The sequence below is a fragment of the Anomaloglossus baeobatrachus genome, chromosome 8, assembly GCF_048569485.1.
Source record: "Anomaloglossus baeobatrachus isolate aAnoBae1 chromosome 8, aAnoBae1.hap1, whole genome shotgun sequence".
In the NCBI taxonomy this organism is placed as follows: Eukaryota; Metazoa; Chordata; class Amphibia; order Anura; family Aromobatidae; genus Anomaloglossus; species Anomaloglossus baeobatrachus.
Window position 1 is genome coordinate 126,755,421 of NC_134360.1, and position 22,327 is coordinate 126,777,747.

At 50.4% G+C, this 22,327-nt stretch overlaps 1 protein-coding gene across 4 annotated transcripts in view; it reads right to left on the bottom strand.

Moving 5' to 3' along the window:
• Positions 1-22,327, bottom strand: part of LOC142249959 (P-selectin-like) — a 1,135,883-nt gene that overhangs the window by 586,875 nt on the left and 526,681 nt on the right. For all 4 annotated transcript variants that reach the window (XM_075321989.1, XM_075321986.1, XM_075321988.1 and 1 more), the window contains one exon: positions 17,174-17,359. In XM_075321989.1, the coding sequence (XP_075178104.1) occupies positions 17,174-17,359 (186 nt within the window). The remainder of the gene's footprint in view (positions 1-17,173; positions 17,360-22,327) is intronic.

The following is a 22,327-nucleotide window of genomic DNA, read 5'->3' on the forward strand; positions in this document are numbered from 1 at the left end:
AAGTGTTTTTTTATGTTGTCACACTGGCCTAGGCTCTTATATACAGCATGTTAGAATCCTGTATATAAGAGCCCGGTGGTGGTGGCCGCAGCTTATAGCCCAAAAAAGTCGTGACAGGTTCCCTTTAACTGAAACAGTTAACAGTAAACAAATAAACTAGTAGCATAGCAGGTCATGGCTACCATGGTGCTGGGTAGGGGCCATCAGGTTCACTTGGCCTCCTGGGATTAGCACTCAGAGTCTGTATGCACTGGTCCCGTGCACCTGCGCTGCCTCCTGGTGGCAGGTGAGGGACTTGTGCTGAAGTGGGTGCTGCTGTAGGAGCGGGGGCTGGCTTTTCAGCAAGGATTCCCAAATCAAGGGCATACCAGCCCCGCTCTCCATAGTGTCAGGTGTAGGCCACTTTGTCACCCACATGCAAGTCCTGATCAGGGTGTCCTCTAGGAAGATGGGCGTCTCAAATCTCGGCGGAAGATGGATACTCCCTCCTTCAGGCCGGGCTCTGAAATGAACCCCTATCCCCTTTTGATGCTGAACCGTTCAATAACACCCTGGTACATCAGGCCCCGGGCTCGGTAGGTGGCGAGCCGCAGGCGTTGCTTCTCCTGGAGGTCTCTGGCCTCTGTCTGCGCCCGACGCGCCTCCCGCTGCTCCCGCTCCCAGGCCAACTGGGTGATGATAGCCTGGCAGCCTCCTCGGGTGTCCTCCTCGACACGGGCTCACTCCCAGGTGACGACCGCTGCTTTCCCGCTACCTGGATCATGATAGCTCGCTGCCGGAGCCCCAACAGCGACTGGGCACAGTACCTGGCGAAGATCATCAAACACTGGTGGCAGCCTCCTCCGCGGCTCCCGATGACATCATCGCCTGGGCTGCCGTCACTGGATCAGAGGACTAAGCTTGCTCCTTCTCCAGCGGAGAAGGTGATGCGACCGCTTCTGGTCTCTCTGGCGGTGACATGGCCTGGTCGAGGATGGATCCCGGTAGCTGGGTCATGCAGTCTGATCAAGCGGCGCGCCACACTCTTGAGCCTGCATGGCTGCCACCACCTCCATCATCTCCGCCTTCCACTCCTTGACTCGCTGCAAGTGTTCCATATGCAGAGTCTAGCACAGCCGCTGAACCTCCGCTTCGAGGCTCTCCGTGGTCCATGTCCCTGGTTGAACTGGGACACTGGCACGATCCTCTGGAGCAGACATGTTGTCAGTAACAGTCCTGGAGGCATTCTGGTGCACGGCCACAGCAAAATGGTGGCGGTTTTTGAAACAAAGTTCAGTCCATATAACAGTTTTTAAGGCATACGTCACCCGGTTTTCGTGACGATAGGCAAAAGGGGTGTAGCACCCAGGAATATGGGATAATCGGTTCCGGGTTATGTACGTCCTAGGGATGTCATGATGGTGGCTGTTACCGGTTCTGTGCCCTGGGTTCTTTTTGTAATGGGGATATTTACAGCGGATTTGTGAATAAAGTTATTCGTGACACCACTTGCGGTGTTGCGGCTAAGTATATGGAGTCGCCGCTGCAGAATGTCTCTACTGGGACTGATGGTATGAGCAGCTAGTATGGTAGTCCCTCCACAAGTAGGGAATTGCCCCAGCGGGTGTATGGTGTGGTGGATGTCAGAAGAAGGAGCCCAGACAGGTATTCAGTGCAACTGGTTTACTCACTGTTCTTAAGGTGTTAGCTGGTTGCCCGAGGCCGACTGGTTTCGCCTCCAGGTCCCCTTCGTCCCAGTGCCAGTCTGATTCCTCTGGTACCTTCTTCCCCTGCACTTGTCTCTGGTAAGTGGGTGCCCGTGGTATAGAACACTGGGGGTCCCCGGTCTGTGGTTTGTCCACTTCTGTCCGCCTGACGGTAGCGTGAACCCTGTGGAGTTGGAGTCTCTGGTCCAGTCCCCGGCTCTCCCTTTGCTACTGAGACTTTTGGATTCTTTAGGGTCAGCAAGGTTCTTGATGGTCCCCTTTGCTGTGCAGGTGTTAACAGGTCGGCTTGAAGCTCTTTCCTGTCCTAGGGTCCTGTACCCCGTTGGTGCGTAGTTCCGGGAGTATTCCACCATACTCCACTGGCAACCACCTCTCCTAGGTACCAGGTCACCGTCAACTTGAGTTAGGGTGTCACTTCTCTTCCACCTTTACACTCCTGCTGTCAACACTAGACTGACTACTCTCCACAGTCTGCCCCTCCCACCTGGTCAACTAGTGGACTGGAGTGGCTCCACCTCTAGGTGGCCATCCATGGTCCCACCCTAGCTAAGTACCATAGTATGGGGGATTGCTGTGAAAAATTGGGATTACCTGGGTTCTTGGTGTTACTGGCACTGGGGTTTTGGGTCCTTAAGGGTGTGCCCTGCATCCTGGGGGGGATGCAGAACCTTTTAGCACCCTGATGGCTTCAGGGGCACTACAATTACCCAGTGTTTCTGCAGCGATTTGAAGCGCACAGGCGCACAGCCAAATCTCTGCAGCATATTTGTCACGACAGTACGCAACGTGCGCACATAGCCTTACAAAGCATATCAAAGCAGAGAAAGAAGAGTGATCCCCAGGGTGAGTCAAGTTCATGAGCAGGAAAAGCTCCTATTGGGTAGTGTAAAAAGGTTGGTCCCCCAGCCTTAATCTTACACAGTGCAATGTGAGAAAAATTTCACATTGTACTCACATCAATGTTATTCGGTGTCCATCTGCATGTTTTTCCTTAAGGGTGCTTTACACGCTGCGACATCGCTAGTGATAGCTAGCGATGTCGTGCGCAATAGCATCCGCCCACGTCGCTGTTTCGTCATGGTGGTGATCGCTACCGTAGCTAACAATATCACTACGGCAGCGTCACACGCACACATGCTTAGCGACGTCGCTGGAGACACCGAGCAATATCTCCTTTAAGGGGGCGGTTCGTTCGGCGTCACTAAGCGGCCGCCCAATAGCAGTGGAGTAGTTTATGCGTTGGCCAATACATAAACTAAATATCTCTCTTTTGCAGTAATGCATTGCCATATTTTCCCTTGTACATTTTTGGCCTTTTCAGTGTGCAACTGTATGCATTTATAGTTACTATGTTTTTTCAGTTAGCACCTGTTCACATTTGTTGGATGTGCGGGTCAGTTTTTTGATATTTCCAATAGCAGGGGAGGGGCGGAGATGAGCGGCCGGAACATGCCGCCCACCTCCTTCCTTCCTCATTGCCGGTGGACGCAGGAAAGGAGATGTTCGTCGTTCCTGCGGTGTCACACATAGCGATGTGTGATGCCGCAGGAACGACGAACAACCAGCGGATTGAACCACCAACGATATAATGAAAAGGAGCGACGTGTCAACGATCAACGATTTTTGACGTTTTTGTGATCGTTGATCGTCACTCCTTTTAGTCACACACAACGATATTGCCAACGGCGCCGGATGTGCGCCACGAACACCGTGACCCCGACGATATATCGTTAGCGATATCGTTGTGTGTAAAGTACCCTTTAGTTGTAATCAGGCTGAGAAAAAAAAAATTGCACTACTCTGCATATGGCCTCAAATATCAGATGAGACTCACCAATGCAAGTCAATGGGTGCGAGAAAAAAAAAAAATCAGACAGCACTAGGACCATACGTATGCTGTCCGATTTTTTTCTCGCACACAACTGAAAGGAAAAAAATACTACTATAACATATAGCTAGATAGATGATAGATAGATATTAGATAAAATAGAGCGATAGCTAGATAGATAAAAAGAAAGAATAGGTAGATATCTTGCAGATATATAATTTACCACCACCCCTATACATTAGAAACTTGCACCCTCTAGTGCCTTTCATGTGGCACTAAATGGTGTTTATTCTAGATTAATCTAATAAATAATTAATAAAAAAAAATATTTGGTCTCCCTTATTTTTGATAAACAGCAAAGGTAGAGCAGACAAATGGGGGCTGATATTATCTGATTGGGAAGGCCAATGGCTATTGGGCCTTTCCCAGCCTAAAAATACTAGTCCACAGCTGCCCTGGAAGTGGTGCATAATATTAGATGCGCCGATTCTGGCGCTTTATATTGGCACTTTCTGATTGCTCTGGTGCATTAGTAATCTGGGTAATGGTGATGGGGTTGATGTCAGCTGTGTAGTGTCAGCTGTCAGAATGCCCTGGTGTTAGTACTGGAGTGGTGTCTATCAGACATCACCATTACCAACCCAGTAAGTAAAAAAAAAAATACACACAAAAAAAATAAATAGCTATGTGAAAAAACACTCCAAATTTTTCTCTGGTTCACCAATTTGTTTTTAAAAAATAAAACCTGTACAGGTCCAATGTAGATCAGGGATTCCAACATCATCCAGGGAATCCGATGCAGTTCACTAATGGAAACCTAAAAACCATGAAAAATAAACACAAGAGACTGTCGCTCAATCACCAATTTATTAGAAAGTGTCCATGCAGGTCTGATGTAGTCCAGCGCTTCCCATGATGTTCCTTAGTTACATCGATCAAATGGAGCCTCATTGTGACAGTCCATAGGTTTTGAGCAGCAGCCACTCCCAACACATGCTATGCTCTGTGAGACCCAGCAGATGTGATGAGCTGTGATGTTCCTGACGTCGCTGCTCATCATGTTCACTGAAGTCACCGGGTCTCTCTGTGCCCAGCATAAGCCAGGAGTTGCTGCTACTTAAAGCCAATTTTAGGCTATGTGCACAAAAGAAAGTGCATTTTTCTTGAGAAAAAAACGGACCCTCTGAAAGAATCCCGCACCCGCGGTAAAAACTGCGGTAAAACCCGCACTCGCGGTTTGCAACGGATTTACCGCGGATTTACAGCGGATTTTCCGCAAGTTGGTCCCCACGGTTTTTATCATTATCTATGGCAAAAACCGCAGGTACCTGCGGAAAAGAAGTGACATGTGACATGCTCATTAATTCCGCAGCGGAAAATCCGCGGGTAAATCCGCTGGTATAAAAAAACGCAGCGTGTGCACAGCATTTTTTAAAACCCATAGGATTTGCTGGGGAATGACTGCAGCAATGTTAGACATATTTTCTGCAGCAATTCCGTGGCAAATCCGCGGCAAAATCCGCAGTAAATACGCAGCGTGTACACAGGGCCTTAGAGTCATTCTGAGGCTCCATAGCCTTTTATCATCATAGTTGGGGAACATTGTGGGAAGCGCTGGACTATGTCAGACCTGCATGGGAACTTTGCTTTCTAATAAATTGGTGAATGAGGGAAAGTCTCTTGTGTTTGCTTCTCTTTTTTAAGTTTTTCAGCTTTTCATTTGTGGACTACGTCAGATGCCCTGAAATATGTCGGAATGCTTGGATTATGTCAGACCTACATGGGTTTTTTTTTAAATAAATTGGTGAACAAGGGCAAAAGTCAGGGAGTGTTTTTTTCAAACTATTTTCGTGTATTTTTTTTTGTTTTTACTTGCTGGTTTAGAATTGGGGGTATCTGATGGACATTTTTCCATTACTATCACCGCTTGATGCCAGCTGATACTACAAATGTCAGAGCTGTTGATAAAAAGCACATTAGGGTCTTACCCAATAACTTATACAGGTGATAAGAGCTATGCACTCACCTTGTTAAGTTGTGTGACACACAACCAGTACTAAAAACCTAATCTAGCTGCAGCAGAATCCATGCACTCAAATGCAACAGCATAATCAGGAACCAAAAGAAAATGTGGAACACATCTGCGCTGTTGTAAAATGACAAAGGTCCAAAGTACTAAGTGATAAAAAACATGTGAGTTTATTTTAACTCATTTCGAAGTGTATCCTCACTTCTTCATCAGGAAATCCACATTTTTTTTTAGTTTTTGGTTATCCAGCTGACACTACACAGCTGATATCAACTCCAACTATCATTGTTGGTGTCTCCGAACCAGTAAAATTGGGAAGAGCCAAGGTGAAGCCCAGAATTGCCACATCTAATGTGATGCACCACTTCTGGGGCAGCTAGAGACTGGTATTTTTAGCTGGGAAGGGCCCAATAACCATGGACCTTTGCAGCCTGATAATATCAACTCTAAAGGCCCCGTCACACACAGAGATAAATCTTTGGCAGATCTGTGGTTGCAGTGAAATCATGGACACATTATTCCATTTGTACACAGCCACAAACCTGGCACTGATTGTCCACAATTTCACTGCAACCACAGATCTGCCGCAGATTTATCTCTGTGTGTGACAGGACCTTAAGCCTCCTGCCTTACCTTTGCTGATTATCAAAAATAAGGGGGACCCTACGTAATTTTTTTTAAATTATGTAGGCTAATCAAAGCTAAAATCCCTTTAGTGCCACATGAAAAACATTTATAATATGTACAGGGGTTGGAAAATTAGATATCTGCAAGATAGCGATCTATCTATCTATGTATCTATCTATCATCTATCTAGCTATATATTTATATTAGTTTTTTAGTTTCCATTTGTGATGTGTGCGAGAAAAAATTGGACAGTATATGGATATTCAGTGTTCCGTCTTATTTTTTTCTCCTCGTACCCATTGACTTGCATTGGTGAGTCTCAACTAATATACGCGCCATGAGCAGCATGGTGCTATCTTTTCCTCAGCCCAATTAGGCCTCCTTCGCATGCTGCATTTTTTTTCCGTTTTACTTTTCCGCATTTTTTGGGTGCGTTTAGGTCCCAAAACTGCACACATTTCCTTCCCCAGCAAAGTCTATGAGATTTAATTATTGCTGTCCGCACGTTGCAGCTTTTTTTTGGCTGTGTCTTTGTGGTAACTTCAAAGATCCAGCATGTCAATTCTTTCTGCATTTTTGCCAGTGTTTTGGGCACTTCCAGTCAAGACGATTTGACTTAAAAAATGCACTGGGCAAAAATGCGGTAAAAACGCAGTGAAACACGGCAAAAAATGCAGAGGGTGCGTTTATTTGATCCCAAAAAAGTGCATCTTTGTGATCACCACAAAGATGCAGCGTGCACACATAGCCTTGCAGCTGTGGAAAATCTTGCAGATGAACACTGCCTCATTGAATAACAATAGATAAAAATGAGTGTATAAAACATGTAAAATGTATAAATAAATGGAGAGATATTAGATGAAAAAAAAAATTGATAAAATGGGAGGGAAATGTATATATAAGGAAACATTCATATTAAATATGACATGTACACTACTATCACTCTTTATATATATATATATATATATATATATATACCTTCTCATTCACAGAATTTTCTTTATATTCATGACTCTGAAAATAGATTCACTTTGAAGGCATCAAAACTATGAATTAACACATGTGGAATGAAATGCTTAACAAAAAAAGTGTGAAGCAACTGAAAATATGTTTATATTCTAGGTTCTTCAAAGTAGCCACCTTTTGCTTTGTACCTCCCCGGCGCAGACTGTGGTGCTCGGATCCGCGGTTGTCGTGGCTCGAGGGGTCCGGACACGGACTCGGCATTCACTCCAATCCTTGAAAGGGGATATTTACAAGGGAGAAATTCGTGACGCCACCTGCAGCGGTCGAACCGCTTGGATCTGGGGTCTGCTGTGGCTCAAAGGTCTCCGGACCCGGGGGCTCGCAGCCACTCAAATGTAAGGGGGTATTTACAGGGGATAAATGTTCGTGACGCCACCTGCGGGTTGCGGTAATGGGAGCACCTCTGCTGCTGGAAGGAGTACTGGGGCAGAGGTGCTCCCATTACCAGTTGTCAGGCCCTCCGCAGGTAGGGAACGCCCCAGCCTCTGGGGTTTTTGGTGACTACTAGGGAGCGCAGGGTGCAGAGGAACAGAGTACTCACTGTGGGTAGTCATGGTGCAGGATGAGGATTATAAACCAGACACTCACACTGAAGATAAACGAACTTGATAGGCCGGACACTGCCTCCGTGCACAATTTTAGTTGTCTGTTGTGGCCCCTTGGCATGAAGCTGTTGGAGACCCACTACCTGTGTGTAGGGCACCTGTGCTCTTGATGGCTGGCATTTGGGATTTCAGTTGGGTTGCTTCATATAGAGAACCCAATCCCCCGCGTTGTGCTGATGCCTTCAATCTCTGAGCTCTTAGGGAAGTTCATAAAGATACTCTCCCTCCCAGGTTAATTACCAGGACGGCAGAACCTGCTCCTGACCTAGGGTCCTGTACGTGTGCTCGGTACCGGTCCATTTATTGGGCTTGCTAATGCCAACAGTCCTCCAAGACTATGTCCGTCGCATCCCTTTCCAATGTCACTGCTACCGGTCCCCGACTCCAGTGGTCCCGGACCACCTTCTGTGACCCAACCTTGGTCTCGCTCCCTGGGAGCTACTTCTCCCAGCTCCTCACTTTTTGAGGGCTACTCTAAACTGACGTCATCCCTCCCACCAGTCTGCCTGACCCCTAGGTGGGTAGTCAGGTTTGATGTGAGGTGTGGTTGGGATTTGTAGTGCTGATAGTGTGACACCGGTTATTGGGAACCTGGAACCATGGGGGTTGGATCCTGTACCCTACCATGGAGGACAGGATGTAGCACCCTGATATAGTCAGGGGCGCTACCCTTTGATAACTGCTTTGCACACTCTTGGCATTCTCTTGATTAGCTTCAAGAGGTAGCCACCAGAAATGGTCTTCCAACAGTTTTGAAGGAGATCCCAGAGATGCTTAGTACTTGTTGGCCCTTTTGCCTTCACTCTGTCATCCAGCTCATCCCAAACCATCTTGATTGGGTTCAGGTCTGGTGACAGTGGAGGACAGGTCATCTGACGTAGCACCCAATCACTCTTCTTCTTGGTCAAATAGCCCTTACACAGCCTGGAGGTGTGTTTGGGGTCATTTTCCTGTTGAAAAATAAATGATGGTCCAACTAAACGCAAACCGGATGGAATAGCATGCCGCTGCAAGATGCTGTGGTAGCCATGCTGGTTCAGTATGCCTTCAATTTTGAATAAATCCTCAACAGTGTCACCAGCAAAGCACTACCACACCATCACACCTCCTCCTCCATGCTTCACGGTGGTAACCAGGCATGTAGAGTCCATCCGTTCACCTTTTCTGCATCGCAGAAAGACACGGTGGTTGGATCCAAAGATCAAATTTGGACTCAGACCAAAGCACAGATTTCCACTGGTCTAATGTCCATTCCTTGTGTTCTTTAGCCCAAACAAGTCTCTTCTGCTTGTTGTCTGTCCTTAGCAGTGGTTTCCTAGCAGCTATTTTACCATGAAGGCCTGCTGCACAAAGTTTCCTCTTAACAGTTGTTCTAGAGATGTGTCTGCTGCTAGAACTCTGAGTGGCATTGACGTGGTCTCTAATCTGAGCTGCTGTTAACCTGCGATTTCTGAGGCTGGTGACTCGAATAAACTTATCCTCCGCAGCAGAGTTGACTCTTGGTGTTCCTTTCCTGGGGCGGTCCTCATGTGACCCAGTTTCTTTGTAGTGTTTGATGGTTTTTGCCATTGCAATTGGGGACACTTTCAAAGTTTTCCCAATTTTTTCAGACTGACTGACCTTCATTTCTTAAAGTAATGATGACCACTCGTTTTTCTTTACTTAGCTGCTTTTTTCTTGCCATAATACAAATTCTAACAGTCTATTCAGTAGGACCACCAGCTGTGTATCCACCAGACTTCTGCATAATACAACTGATGTTCCCAACCCCATTAATTAGGCAAGAAATCCCACTTATTAAACCTGACAGGGCACACCTGTGAAGTGAAAACCATTTTCCGGTGACTACCTCTTGAAGCTAATCAAGAGAATGCCAAGAGAGTGCAAAGCAGTAATCAAAGCAAAAGGTGGCTACTTTGAAGAACCTAGAATAGAAGACATATTTTCAGTTATTTCACACTTTTTTGTTAAGCATTTCATTCCACATGTGTTAATTTATAGCTTTGATGCCTTCAATGTGAATCTGCAATTTTCAGAGTCTTGAAAGTGAAGAAAACTCTTTGAATGAGAAGGTATGTAATATATATATATATATATATATATATATGTATATATATATACTCGCTGTACTACCCGGCTCGCCCGGGTTAATAACTGTTGTTAACAAAATAGAATGTATTAACAAAAATTTATTCTGCACACAATGTCCGCTGCCCGGGATAATAACTGACTCTGTTTCTCTCCCATTCTCTGTCTGTCTCCCCCTCTGTATAAATCTCTCTGTCTCTCTCCCTGTCTGTCTCTTTCCCTGTCTGACTCTGACTGCCTCTGTCTCTTTCTCTTTCCTTGTCTGTCTATCTATCTCTTTCCCTGTCTGTCTATCTATCTCTGTCACTTTCGCTGTCTGTTTCTTTCCCTGTCTGTCTCTGTCCCTCTCTTTCCCTGTCTGTCTCTTTCCCTCTATTTCCCTGTCTGTCTCTTTCCCTCTGTCTCATTCCCTGTGTCTGTTTCTTTACCTGTCTTTGTCTGTCTCTTACCCTGTCTGTCTCTTTCCCTCTCTTTCCCTGCCTGTCTGTTTCCCTGTGTCTGTCTCTGTCTCTTTGTCTGTGTCTGTCTCTTTACCTGTCTGTGTGTCTCTTAACCTGTCTCTCTCTTTCCCTCGCTTTCCCTGTCTGTCTCTTTCCCTGTCAGTCTGTCTCTTTGACTGTGTCTGTCTCTTTGTGTCTGCCTCTTTCCCTGTCTGTGTCTGCCTCTTTCCCTGTCTGTGTCTGCCTCTTTCCCTGTCTTTGTCTTTTTCCCTGTCAGTCTGTCTCTTTGTCTGTGTCTGTCTCTTTGTGTCTGTCTCTTACCCTGTCTATATCTGTTTCTTCCTCTTTCCCTGGCTGCATTGTGACATGCCAGCATTCCATATAAGGGCGTGGCTGCGCATTCTTCTGAAGTTCTGTCTGCAATGTGGCTCCCAGCTCCATTCGCTTTAATGGAGGCAGGTTTTTTGGCGAATAACTGTAAATAGCGGGGTTCGGGGTTAAAATTTCCCCTCAAAACAAAGCCTATGATGCTCTCAGGGCGCAGAAGTGTGAGTGTGCAAACTTTTGTGGCTGTAGCTGCGATGGTGCAGGGTGCAGATGCCAATCCCGGACATACACACATACACACATTCAGCTTCATATATTAGATGAATATATATATATATATATATATATATATATATACTAGAAGGTGGCCCGACTCTAACGCGTCGGGTATTCTAGAATTTACGTATTGTGTAGTTAATGTATGATTTTTGTTATATATATATAGATGTTGTTGTGTGTAGTTGCCAGTGTTTGTGTAGGGCACTGTAAATGTTCTGGGTGTTGTCTGGGTGTGGGGGTGTGTGAGAGCGGTGTTGTATGTGTGTTGCGTTGTTTGTGTTGCATTGTTTGTGGAGCGCTGCAGCGTTCTGTGTGTGTGGTGCTGTGTGTGTTGCGCGGTTTGTGTGGGTGTGGAGTGCGTGTGTGTGTTTTGGGGGGAGGTATGTTTTGTGCAGTGTGTGTGTTGCACGGTATGTGTGTATATTTGTGCATGCCACAGTGTTTGTGTGTTGGGTGTTGTGTGTGTGCGGCGTTGTCTGTGTGTGTGTGGGTGTCTGTATAGGGCGGTGTTTGTGGTTCCCAGTGTGTGTGTGTGGTGTGTTGTGCAGTGTGCGTGTGGCGGTGTGTGTGTGTTTTGGGGGGAGGTGTGCACCCCCATCGTGCTCCTTCCCCCATGCTGCGCATCCCCCATCGTGCTCCATCACCCATGCTGCGCACCCCCATCGTGCTCCATCCCCCATGCTGCGCACCCTCCATCGTGCTCCATCCCCCATGCTGCGCACCTCCCATCGTGTTCCATCCCCCATGCTGCGCACCTTCCATCGTGCTCCATCCCCCATGCTGTGCACCCCCCATCGTGCTCCATCCCCCATGCTGCGCACCCCCCATAGTGCTCCATCCCCCATGCTGCGCACCTCCCATCGTGCTTCATCCCCCATGCTGCGCACCTCCCATCGTGCTCCATCCCCCATGTTTTGCACTAGTGATGTGTCGGTCGCGAACGATCCAACACAAAGATCCGGCGCCCTGCTGTGAACGACAGGAGCCGGATCACTAGTGTCAGCCACTAAAATAGCTAAACGGCTCTTTTCGCCGTCGGGGCCCCGCCCACCCGCGTCTAGGCTCCACCTACTCGGCAATCTGAGTGGCCGCTTGTGGGTGGGCGGGGCTTGGTCGCGGGTGGGCGTGGCTTTGTCGGCGTTACTATAATCTAAAATATGTGTTCACCCCAGGGGAACACATTTAATAACGAGCCGAGAACAATCTGAAAGATCCAGCTCTTTTTGGTGAACGGAGCCATAGGAACCGGATCACCAAAAAGAGCCGGACTGCCCATCACTACTGTGCACCCCCTATTGTGCTCCATCCCCAATGCTGCGCACCCCCCACCGTGCTCCATCTGACATGCTGCGCAAACCCCATCGTGCTCCATCCCCCATGCTGTGCACCCCACATCGTGCTCCATCCCCCATGCTGTACACCCCCCATTGTGCTTCATCCCCCATGCTGCACACCCTCTATCGTGCTCCATCCCCCATGCTGCGCACCCCCTATCGTGCTCCATCCCCCATGCTGCGCACCCCCCATTGTGCTCCATCCGACATGCTGCGCATCGCCCATCGTGCTCCTTCCCCCATGCTGCGCACCCCCCTTCGTGCTCCATCCCCCATGCTGCGCACCCCCCATCGTGCTCCATCCCCATGCTGTGCACCCCCATCGTGCTCCATCTGACATGCTGCGCACCTCCCATCGTGCTTCATCCCCCATGCTGCGCACCTCCCATCGTGTCCATCCCCCATGTTTTGCACTAGTGATGTGTCGGTCGCGAACGATCCAACACAAAGATCTGGCGCCCTGCTGTGAACGACAGGAGCCGGATCACTAGTGTCAGCCACTAAAATAGCTAAACGGCTCTTTTCGCCGTCGGGGCCCCGCCCACCTGCGTCTAGGCTCCACCTACTCGGCAATCTGATTGGCCGCTTGTGAGTGGGCGGGGCTTGGTCGCGGGTGGGCGTGGCTTTGTCGGCGTTACTATAATCTAAAATATGTGTTCACCCCAGGGGAACACATATTTAATAAGGAGCCGAGAACAATCTGAAAGATCCAGCTCTTTTTGGTGAACGGAGTCATAGGAACCGGATCACGAAAAAGAGCCGGACTGCCCATCACTACTGCGCACCCCCTATCGTGCTCCATCCCCCATGCTGCGCACCCCTCACCGTGCTCCATCCGACATGCTGCGCAAACCCCATCGTGCTCCATCCCCCATGCTGTGCACCCCACATCGTGCTCCATCCCCCATGCTGTACACCCCCCATTGTGCTTCATCCCCCATGCTGCACACCCCCTATCGTGCTCCATCCCCCATGCTGCGCACCCCCTATCGTGCTCCATCCCCCATGCTGCGCACCCCCCATTGTGCTCCATCCGACATGCTGCGCATCGCCCATCGTGCTCCTTCCCCCATGCTGCGCACCCCCCTTCGTGCTCCATCCCCCATGCTGCGCACCCCCCATCGTGCTCCATCCCCATGCTGTGCACCCCCCATCGTGCTCCATCTGACATGCTGCGCACCCCCATCGTGCTCCATCCCCCATGCTGCGCATCCCCCATCGTGCTCCATCCCCCATGCTGCGCACCCCCCATCGTGCTCCATCCCCATGCTGTGCACCCCCCATCGTGCTCCATCTGACATGCTGCGCACCCCCCATCGTGCTCCATCCCCAATGCTACGCATCCCCCATCGTGTTCCATCCCCCATGCTGCGCACCCCCCATTGTGCTCCATCCTCCATGCTGCACACCCCCTTATCGTGTTTCATCCCCCATGCTGCGCACCCCCCATCGTGCTCCATCTCCCATGCTGCACACCCCCCATCGTGCTCCATCTCCCATGCTGCGCACCCCCCATCGTGCTCCATCCTCCATGCTGCACACCCCCCATTGTTCTCCATCCCCTATGCTGCACACCCCCCATCGTGCTCCATCCCCCATGCTGCGCACCCCCCATAGTGCTCCATCTCCCATGCTGCACACCCCCCATCGTGCTCCATCTCCCATGCTGCACACCCCCCTTCGTGTTCCATCTTTCATGCTGCACCCCCCATCGTGCTCCATCCCCATGCTGAGCACCCCCCATCGTGCTCCATCTGACATGCTGTGCACCCCCCATCGTGCTCCATCCCCCATGCTGCGCATCCCCCATCGTGCTCCATCCCCCCATGCTGTGCACCCCCCATCGTGCTCCATCCCCATGCTGTGCACCCCCCATCGTGCTCCATCTGACATGCTGTGCACCCCACATCGTGCTCCATCCCCCATGCTGTACACCCCCCATCGTGCTTCATCCCCCATGCTGCGCACCCCCTATCGTGCTCCATCCCCCATCCTGCGCACCCCCTATCGTGCTCCATTCCCCATGCTGCGCACCCCCCATCATGCTCCATCCGACATGCTGCGCATCGCCCATCGTGCTCCTTCCCCCATGCTGCGCACCCCCCATCGTGCTCCATCCCCCATGCTGCGCACCCCCCATCGTGCTCCATCCCCCATGCTGCGCAACCCCCATCGTGCTCCATCCCCATGCTGTGCACCCCCCATCGTGCTCCATCTGACATGCTGTGCACTCCACATCGTGCTCCATCCCCCATGCTGTACACCCCCCATCGTGCTTCATCCCCCATGCTGCGCACCCCCTATCGTGCTCCATCCCCCATGCTGCGCACCCCCTTTCGTGCTCCATTCCCATGCTGTGCACCCCCCATCGTGCTCCATCTGACATACTGCGCACCCCCCATCGTGCTCCATCCCCCATGCTGCGCACCCCCCATCGTGCTCCATCTGACATGCTGTGCACCCCACATCGTGCTCCATCCCCCATGCTGTACACCCCCCCATCGTGCTTCATCCCCCATGCTGCGCACCCCCTATCATGCTCCATCCCCCATGCTGCGCACCCCCTATCGTGCTCCATCCCCATGCTGTGCACCCCCCATCGTGCTCCATCCCCCATGCTGCGAATCCCCCATCGTGCTCCATCCCCCATGCTGCGCACCCCCCATCGTGCTCCATCCCCATGCTGTGCACCCCCCATCATGCTCCATCTGACATGCTGTGCACCCCACATCGTGCTCCATCCCCCATGCTGTACACCCCCCATCGTGCTTCATCCCCCATGCTGCGCACCCCCTATCGTGCTCCATCCCCCATGCTGCGCACCCCCTATCGTGCTCCATCCCCCATGCTGCGCACCCCCCATCATGCTCCATCCGACATGCTGCGCATCGCCCATCGTGCTCCTTCCCCCATGCTGCGCACCCCCCATCGTGCTCCATCCCCCATGCTGCGCACCCCCCATCGTGCTCCATCCCCATGCTGTGCACCCCCCATCGTGCTCCATCTGACATGCTGCGCACCCCCCATCGTGCTCCATCCCCCATGCTGCGCATCCCCCATCGTGCTCCATCCCCCATGCTGCGCACCCCCCATCGTGCTCCATCCCCATGCTGTGCACCCCCCATCGTGCTCCATCTGACATGCTGCGCACCCCCCATCGTGCTCCATCCCCAATGCTGTGTATCCCCCATCGTGTTCCATCCCCCATGCTGCGCACCCCCCATTGTGCTCCATCCTCCATGCTGCACACCCCCCATTGTGCTCCATCCTCCATGCTGCGCACCCCCCCATCGTGCTCCATCCCCCATGCTGCGCACCCCCCATCGTGCTCCATCTCCCATGCTGCACACCCCCCATCTTGCTCCATCTCCCATGCTGCGCACCCCCCATCATGCTCCATCCTCCATGCTGCACACCCCCCATTGTTCTCCATCCCCCATGCTGCACACCCCCCATCGTGCTCCATCCCCCATGCTGCGCACCCCCCATAGTGCTCCATCTCCCATGCTACACACCCCCCATCATGCTCCATCTCCCATGCTGCACACCCCCCTCTGTGTTCCATCTTTCATGCTGCACACCCCCATCATGCTCCATCCCCCATGCTGCCCATTCCCCATCGTGCTCCATCCCCCATGCTGCGCACCCCCCATCGAGCTCCATCCCCCATGCTGGGGCCGCCGGGGGTGGGGCCGAGCGTGCCAACGTTTGCCGGGGGTGAGCGGGTGAGGTGTCAGCGTATGCCGGCTCCCTGCACATGTGTACCGGGAGCCGGTGTACGCTGGTAACCATGATACACATCGGGTAACTAAGGGAAGCGCTTCCTATAGTTACCCGATGTGTATCATGGTTATCAGCGTACACCGGCTCTGTCACGATCCCAGCATCGCAAAGCTATGTCCGCCGGGGGCGGGGCCGAGCATGCCAACGTGTGCCGGGGGCGGGGCCGAGCGAGCGAGGTGTCAGCGTATGCCGGCTCCCTGTACATGTGGAGCCGGTGTACGCTGGAGCGGGCGATGCGTGCGGAGGACCGGGGCGAGCGGCTAATCCATGCGGGGGGCGGGGCCAGGCCGAGGCGAGCGGCCAATCCGTGGGGGGGTGGGGCCAGGCCGATCCCAGCGGCCAATCCGACAGTTGTCACTGTAACGACACTGTCACTGTGACACAATTTTGGAGCAAGACAGACAGACAGACAGAATAAAGCAATTAGATATATAGATATGTGTGTGTGTGTGTGTGTGTGTGTGTGTGTGTGTGTGTGTGTGTGTGTGTGTGTATATATATATATATATATATATATGTATATATATATGTACCTACTCACACACATGCACATCATACATCTGATAAAACCAATTTAGACCTGGGGGCCAAGTACTTTGATTGCTCTTTAATCGAGAGGCAACATTTTTTAAAAAAAAAGTTTTATTCCACTCTTCAGCCACAGTTACATCCTGTGTCCAGTTCAACATGACATTTTTTTTAAAGGTGATCTTTAAGGCCTCTTCTATGCATCCCTACTTTTGTAGCGTTATGAAGGTTTGCCAATTAGCCTGGGTTGTCTCCCCCTTATTGTGGGAGCCTCCCAGACATCCTAAGTGGTACCAACCTTACATCTGCTAGAATGTACGGATGGTTTTTCTCCTAGAATATCCTTCCTTGGTCTTTCTGCTCTTCATAATACTACAGATTTAATCTTTGAGAATCCTATACTGAACTGTCTCTTGATCATTGTGTTCTCACTCGTTAGTACTGCTACTGTCAGCACTTACTTCTAGCTGTTAACCTGGGACAAATGGAACAGTTTTCATCCCTCATCTTTCACAGAAACCTGAAACCACCTGGAAAGCTGCTATAATTTGATATGTGTTAAGAGATATTAACCTTTACATGTAGGTGTCGATTCAGACCATTCTCCAGAGCTTTGGCAGGATGAAGAGCTTGATCCTATCAGGTTAAATCCGTCTTCACAGCTAAATTTGCATTCAGAGTTATACTGGAATGTTCCATAAATGTCTGAGCAGACCATTTTCCCATTTGATGGACTGTGTAGAAACCTACAAGATACAGCTGAAAAACAAGAATAAATGTCTTATTTAATATTATCATAGATAACACCTGGCATGTTACCAGGCTGGTGTGGAGTAGGCAAAGGTGGCACTTACCTAGGGTACCAGTAGGAGAATGACTTTTATCTTTTTTTTAAAAAAAGTCTTAACCTCAAGTTTCATTCTACAGTCATCTAATAATTCTATAGTTCTGTATGACACAACCATATAAACATACATGTATGATGAACTTAGAAAGCGTTACAGGTGAATTTGTTATAAAATTCCTCTCTTAAGGCCACTTTACACGCTACGATATCGCTAATGCGATGTCGTTGGGGTCACGGAATTTGTGACGCACATCCGGCCGCATTAGCGATGTCGTTGCGTGTGACACCTATGACTGATTTTGAATCGTCGCAAAAAACATTCAAAATCGCGTATTGGTGACATGGGGGTCCCTTCTCAAATATCGCTGCTGCAGCATGTACGATGTAGTTCGTCGCTCCTGCGGGAGCACACATCGCTCCGTGTGACACCGCAGGAACGAGGAACCTCACTTTACCTGCCTCCCGCCTGCAATGCGGAAGGAAGAAGGTGGGCGGGAATGTTACGTCCCGCTCATCTCCGCCCCTCCGCTTTGATTGTGCGGCCGCTTAGTGACGTCGCTGTGACGCCGCACGGACCGCCCCCTTAGAAAGGAGGCGGTTCGCCGGTCATAACGACGTCGCAGGGCAGGTAAATAGTGTGACGGGTCCGAGCAATATTGTGCGCCATGGGCAGCGATTTACCCGTGTCGCACAACTGATGGGGGTGGGTACCCACGCTAGCGATATCGGTACCGATATTGCAGCATGTAAAGTGGCCTTTAAGGTCCAGTCACACTAAGCAACTTACCAGCGATCCCAACAACGATAGTGATCGCTGGTAAGTTGCTAGGAGGTTGCTGGTGAGATGTCACACTGCGACGCTCCAGCGATCCCACCAGCAACCTGACCTGGCAGGGCTCGCTGGAGCAAGGCTACACGAGTTGCTGGTGAGCTCACCAGCAACCAGTGCCCAGCCCCCAGCGCCGCGTGGAAGATGCTGCGCTTGGTAACTAAGGTAAATATCGGGTAACCAACCCGATATTTACCTTGGTTACCAGCGCACGGAGCTACACGTGCAGAGAGCAGGGAGCAGCGCACACTGAGCGCTGGCTCCCTGCTCTCCTAGTTACAGCACACATCGGGTTAATTACCCGATGTGTGCTGCAGCTACATGTGCACAGAGCAGGGAGCAGCGCACACCGCTTAGCGCTGGCTCCTTGCTCTCCTAGTTACAGCACACATCGGGTTAATTACCCGATGTGTACTGCAGCTAAATGTGCACAGAGCAGGGAGCAGCGCACAATGCTTAGCGCTGGCTCCCTGCTCTCCTAGCTACAGCACACATCGGGTTAATTAACCCGATGTGTCCTGCAGCTACATGTGCACAGAGCAGGAGCCGGCACTGACAGTGAGAGCGGCGGATGCTGGTAACAAAGGTAAATATCGGGTAACCAAGGACAGGGCTTCTTGGTTACCCGATGTTTACTGTGGTTACCAGCCTCCGCAGAAGCCGGCTCCTGCTGCCTGCACATTTAGTTGTTGCTGTCTCGCTGTCACACACAGCGATGTGCCCTTCACAGCGGGGGAGCAACAACTAAAAAATGGCCCAGGACATTCAGCAACAACCAACGACCTCACAGCAGGGGCCAGGTTGTTGCTGGATGTCACACACAGCAACATCACTAGCAACGTCACAAAAGTTGTTCGTTAGCAGCAATGTTGCTAGCGATGTTGCTTAGTGTGACGGGGCCTTTAGACTACATGAACTTTTGTTGAGTTTTTGATGTTTCCAGAATTTCTGCAGCATTTCGGCAACTATTCTGTAAATTTGGTTACTTGCGTTTTTCATTGCATTTTTTACTTGTATTTTTTATTGCGTTTTTGATGCTGCATTTTGTCTCTTGTTGGTATGTCATGCTATAAATAAAGCTACTTTGTATTTTATACTTCCTGGTATTTGCCTTTGGCAACATTTTATTTGTTTCTAGTATTGAGTGAATAGTAACTATTTGTGTTCGGATTATTTTTAATTAATCCCAAAGTACTATTCCAGTATTTGTCACAAATAACGACCCTAATGCAAGTTAAAGGGGGACCTGAGCATTTTCCTTGTCGTGACGAATACTGGAATAGTGCTCGGTATTCGGTAAGCATTATCCAAACACGAATATTTACTATTTCCACATCTCTATTTGTTACATCGGTCTGAGGCCACAGGATCAAAGCGACTAATTCAGACAGACTTGGCACAAGTCACTCCATTTGGCAGAATACAGAGAGAGCTTGATTCTTCCTGACACCCTTTAACTCCTAAACAGGGTCCTGGATTAACAACGGAGTCCACTGCATTGGTGAGTATAACAGAGCCGCTGTCTGGAGATAAGAACTAGAGGCAGAAATGGTCTGCAAGCAGGCTCTAAGCTGGGAGGTCACATAAAGGACAAAATCAGGATCCGTAAGAAGAGTAGTCAGGTAGCTGGGTCAAAACCAAGAGGGCAGCACAGGATAAAATCGTCAGGCAGTATAAGCATCAAATAACAAGCCAAGATCAAACAGGGCTCTACCAGAACTAAGCAGAACACAACCACAGCGCTATCCAGAGAAGCACAAGCCCTATCTGGCAGCAATAAGCTGGAAGCTTTAGTAGAGTGTGATGCCTTCTCATAGGCTGAATCCAGCAACTGACAACTTCAGCTATACAACAAACACACCCATTCTGTCAGACTGGAAAGTACGGCAGGTCCCAGCCACTCTAATCTTGGTGGATGGACAGAGCCTGCACTGTCCAGAGCTTCTGGCTCTGACATCTCCTCTGTCACTAGCACCACTCAAGAGTGGATATGGTGATGCCTGATGGCAGAAGCAGATGTTGCAGGAGCAAGTTCTGAGGAAAATGTGACAGTATTGTGGTAATGGTTCTTGGGGTTGATGTCTGTTGTATTTTTTTTTCATTTGTTTCTTTTTTTTGTAATTAATGGGTTAGTAATGTGGGTGCCTCTCTATTACTAACACAAGGGCTTGATGCCTGCAGATACTACACAGCTGACATCAACCCCAACTACCATTATCCCGATAACCTACATACCAGGACAAACGGGAAGAAACAAGGCAAGGCTCAAGAATTTGAGCATCTAATCATTAGATTCTAATGTGATGTGCCACTTCTGGGGCAGCTGTGCACTGATATTTTTGACTAGGAAGGGTCCATTAACTATGGATGTTCCCTGCCTGAATCCGTTTAAAAAAATGTTCCCGTGGTGAAATAATCTTATATATGTGCACCTGCTATGTACTGTCTAATATTATATGCCATTTATAATCACAGGATCATAAATAATTCTTTCTTTTATATGTATATATATATATATATATATATATATACTGCATAACATAAGCCCATACAAAGCACCGCCCATAAAAGCAGAAAAGTGCAACATGCAAAACAAGTTGTAGGCCTACTTGGTGAAGAATTGGCATGATGTACCTGTGCCGCCCCCGAGCCAGCAGCCGGCGCTGCTCGGCTCTGGACCCGCTGCGTGGCTCGAGGTCGAGGACCCTGGGGTCACGCGGACACGCCAAATGAAAAGGAGGACGTAGTGGTACAGTTTTTACCGTATTTGGTTCGTGATGCCACCCCCGGTGTGTGGTGAAGTGGGTCACCACCGCTGCTGTTGTGGGATACCCGGGGGAGATGTAATGGCAGCCGGATGTTAACCCCTTCGTGGGTAGGGATGGTTGCCCCGGGGCCCAGTGTCTCTGTGTAGGGTATGGCGATGGCAGGGACTTGCTCGCCCAGACGTACCAGGGGATGTTTGGTTACTCACAAGTAAATGAATCACACGAGTCTTTTGGTAAATCAAAGGGCTGGTGGCCGGCCGCCGCGGCCGGTTGTACTCTGGTCTCCCACCCGGGCTGGTGGTCGCCGTCTGTTCCTCTGCACTGGTTGTGGTTGTGAGTTTGGACTTCCCGGTGTGGAACACGGGAGTCCACTTCCAGCTTTCTGTGAGCCTCAGGAGCCATGCCTGCTGACGCTGACCTGTGGGATCTATGGGCCATGGTGGTTGCCCTATCCCTATCTGTGGGTGGTTGTCTGCTTTTGGGACTTTGGTTGGGACAGGACCTGTAATCCTGCCCTCAATCGGTTGATTAGCCAGGCCGTTGGTTCCGGTCCTGGCTTCAGGGTCCGAGTACCCCCTCTGTGCACGGTTTCCGGTCGGGTCTCCGGTGTCGGTAGCGGCGGGCTCCAACCCTGCTCCGGTCCTCCTCGGATCTGCCGAGCCGTCTTCCCGTCTCCTGCTGACGGAGACCACAGTCTGCCACCTAGCCAAGGTACCAGGGCTCCGACCCTGGCATCATTCAACTTGAACTTCTCCTCTGCTGGAGCTACACCTAGCTCCAGCCCACACTCCTCTCAACTTGAACTACAACTAAGGCTATGTGCGCATGTTGCGTACTGGTCCTGCAGAAATTTCTGCAGCGATTTAAACAGCACATGTGCGCTTTAAATCTCTGCAGAAACAAAAGCCAATTTCATGCGCTCTGCATGTAGCCCCTTCCAGCCCCTGCCATAGAAAGAGCAGGGACTTCATGCAGAGCGCACGAAAGAAGTGACATGTCACTTCTTAGAACGCACGCTTCTGGCAGCAGCCGAAGCGCTGCGCTCTAATACGCCACGTGCGCACGGCTCCTGCTCAATCTCTATAGATTGTGCTGGGGACGCAGGACGCATGCAGTTACGCTGTGGTGCAGATCGCAGCGTAACTGCATGCAATTATGCAACGTGCGCAGTCACTCTGCACATAGCCTCAATCTGTTTGTTTTCCTGCCTCGGGCTGTCTAGACGCCTAGGTGGGCGTTCCCTAACTGCCTGGTCCCGCTCACTGGTGTGCCTGTCTTGCCAT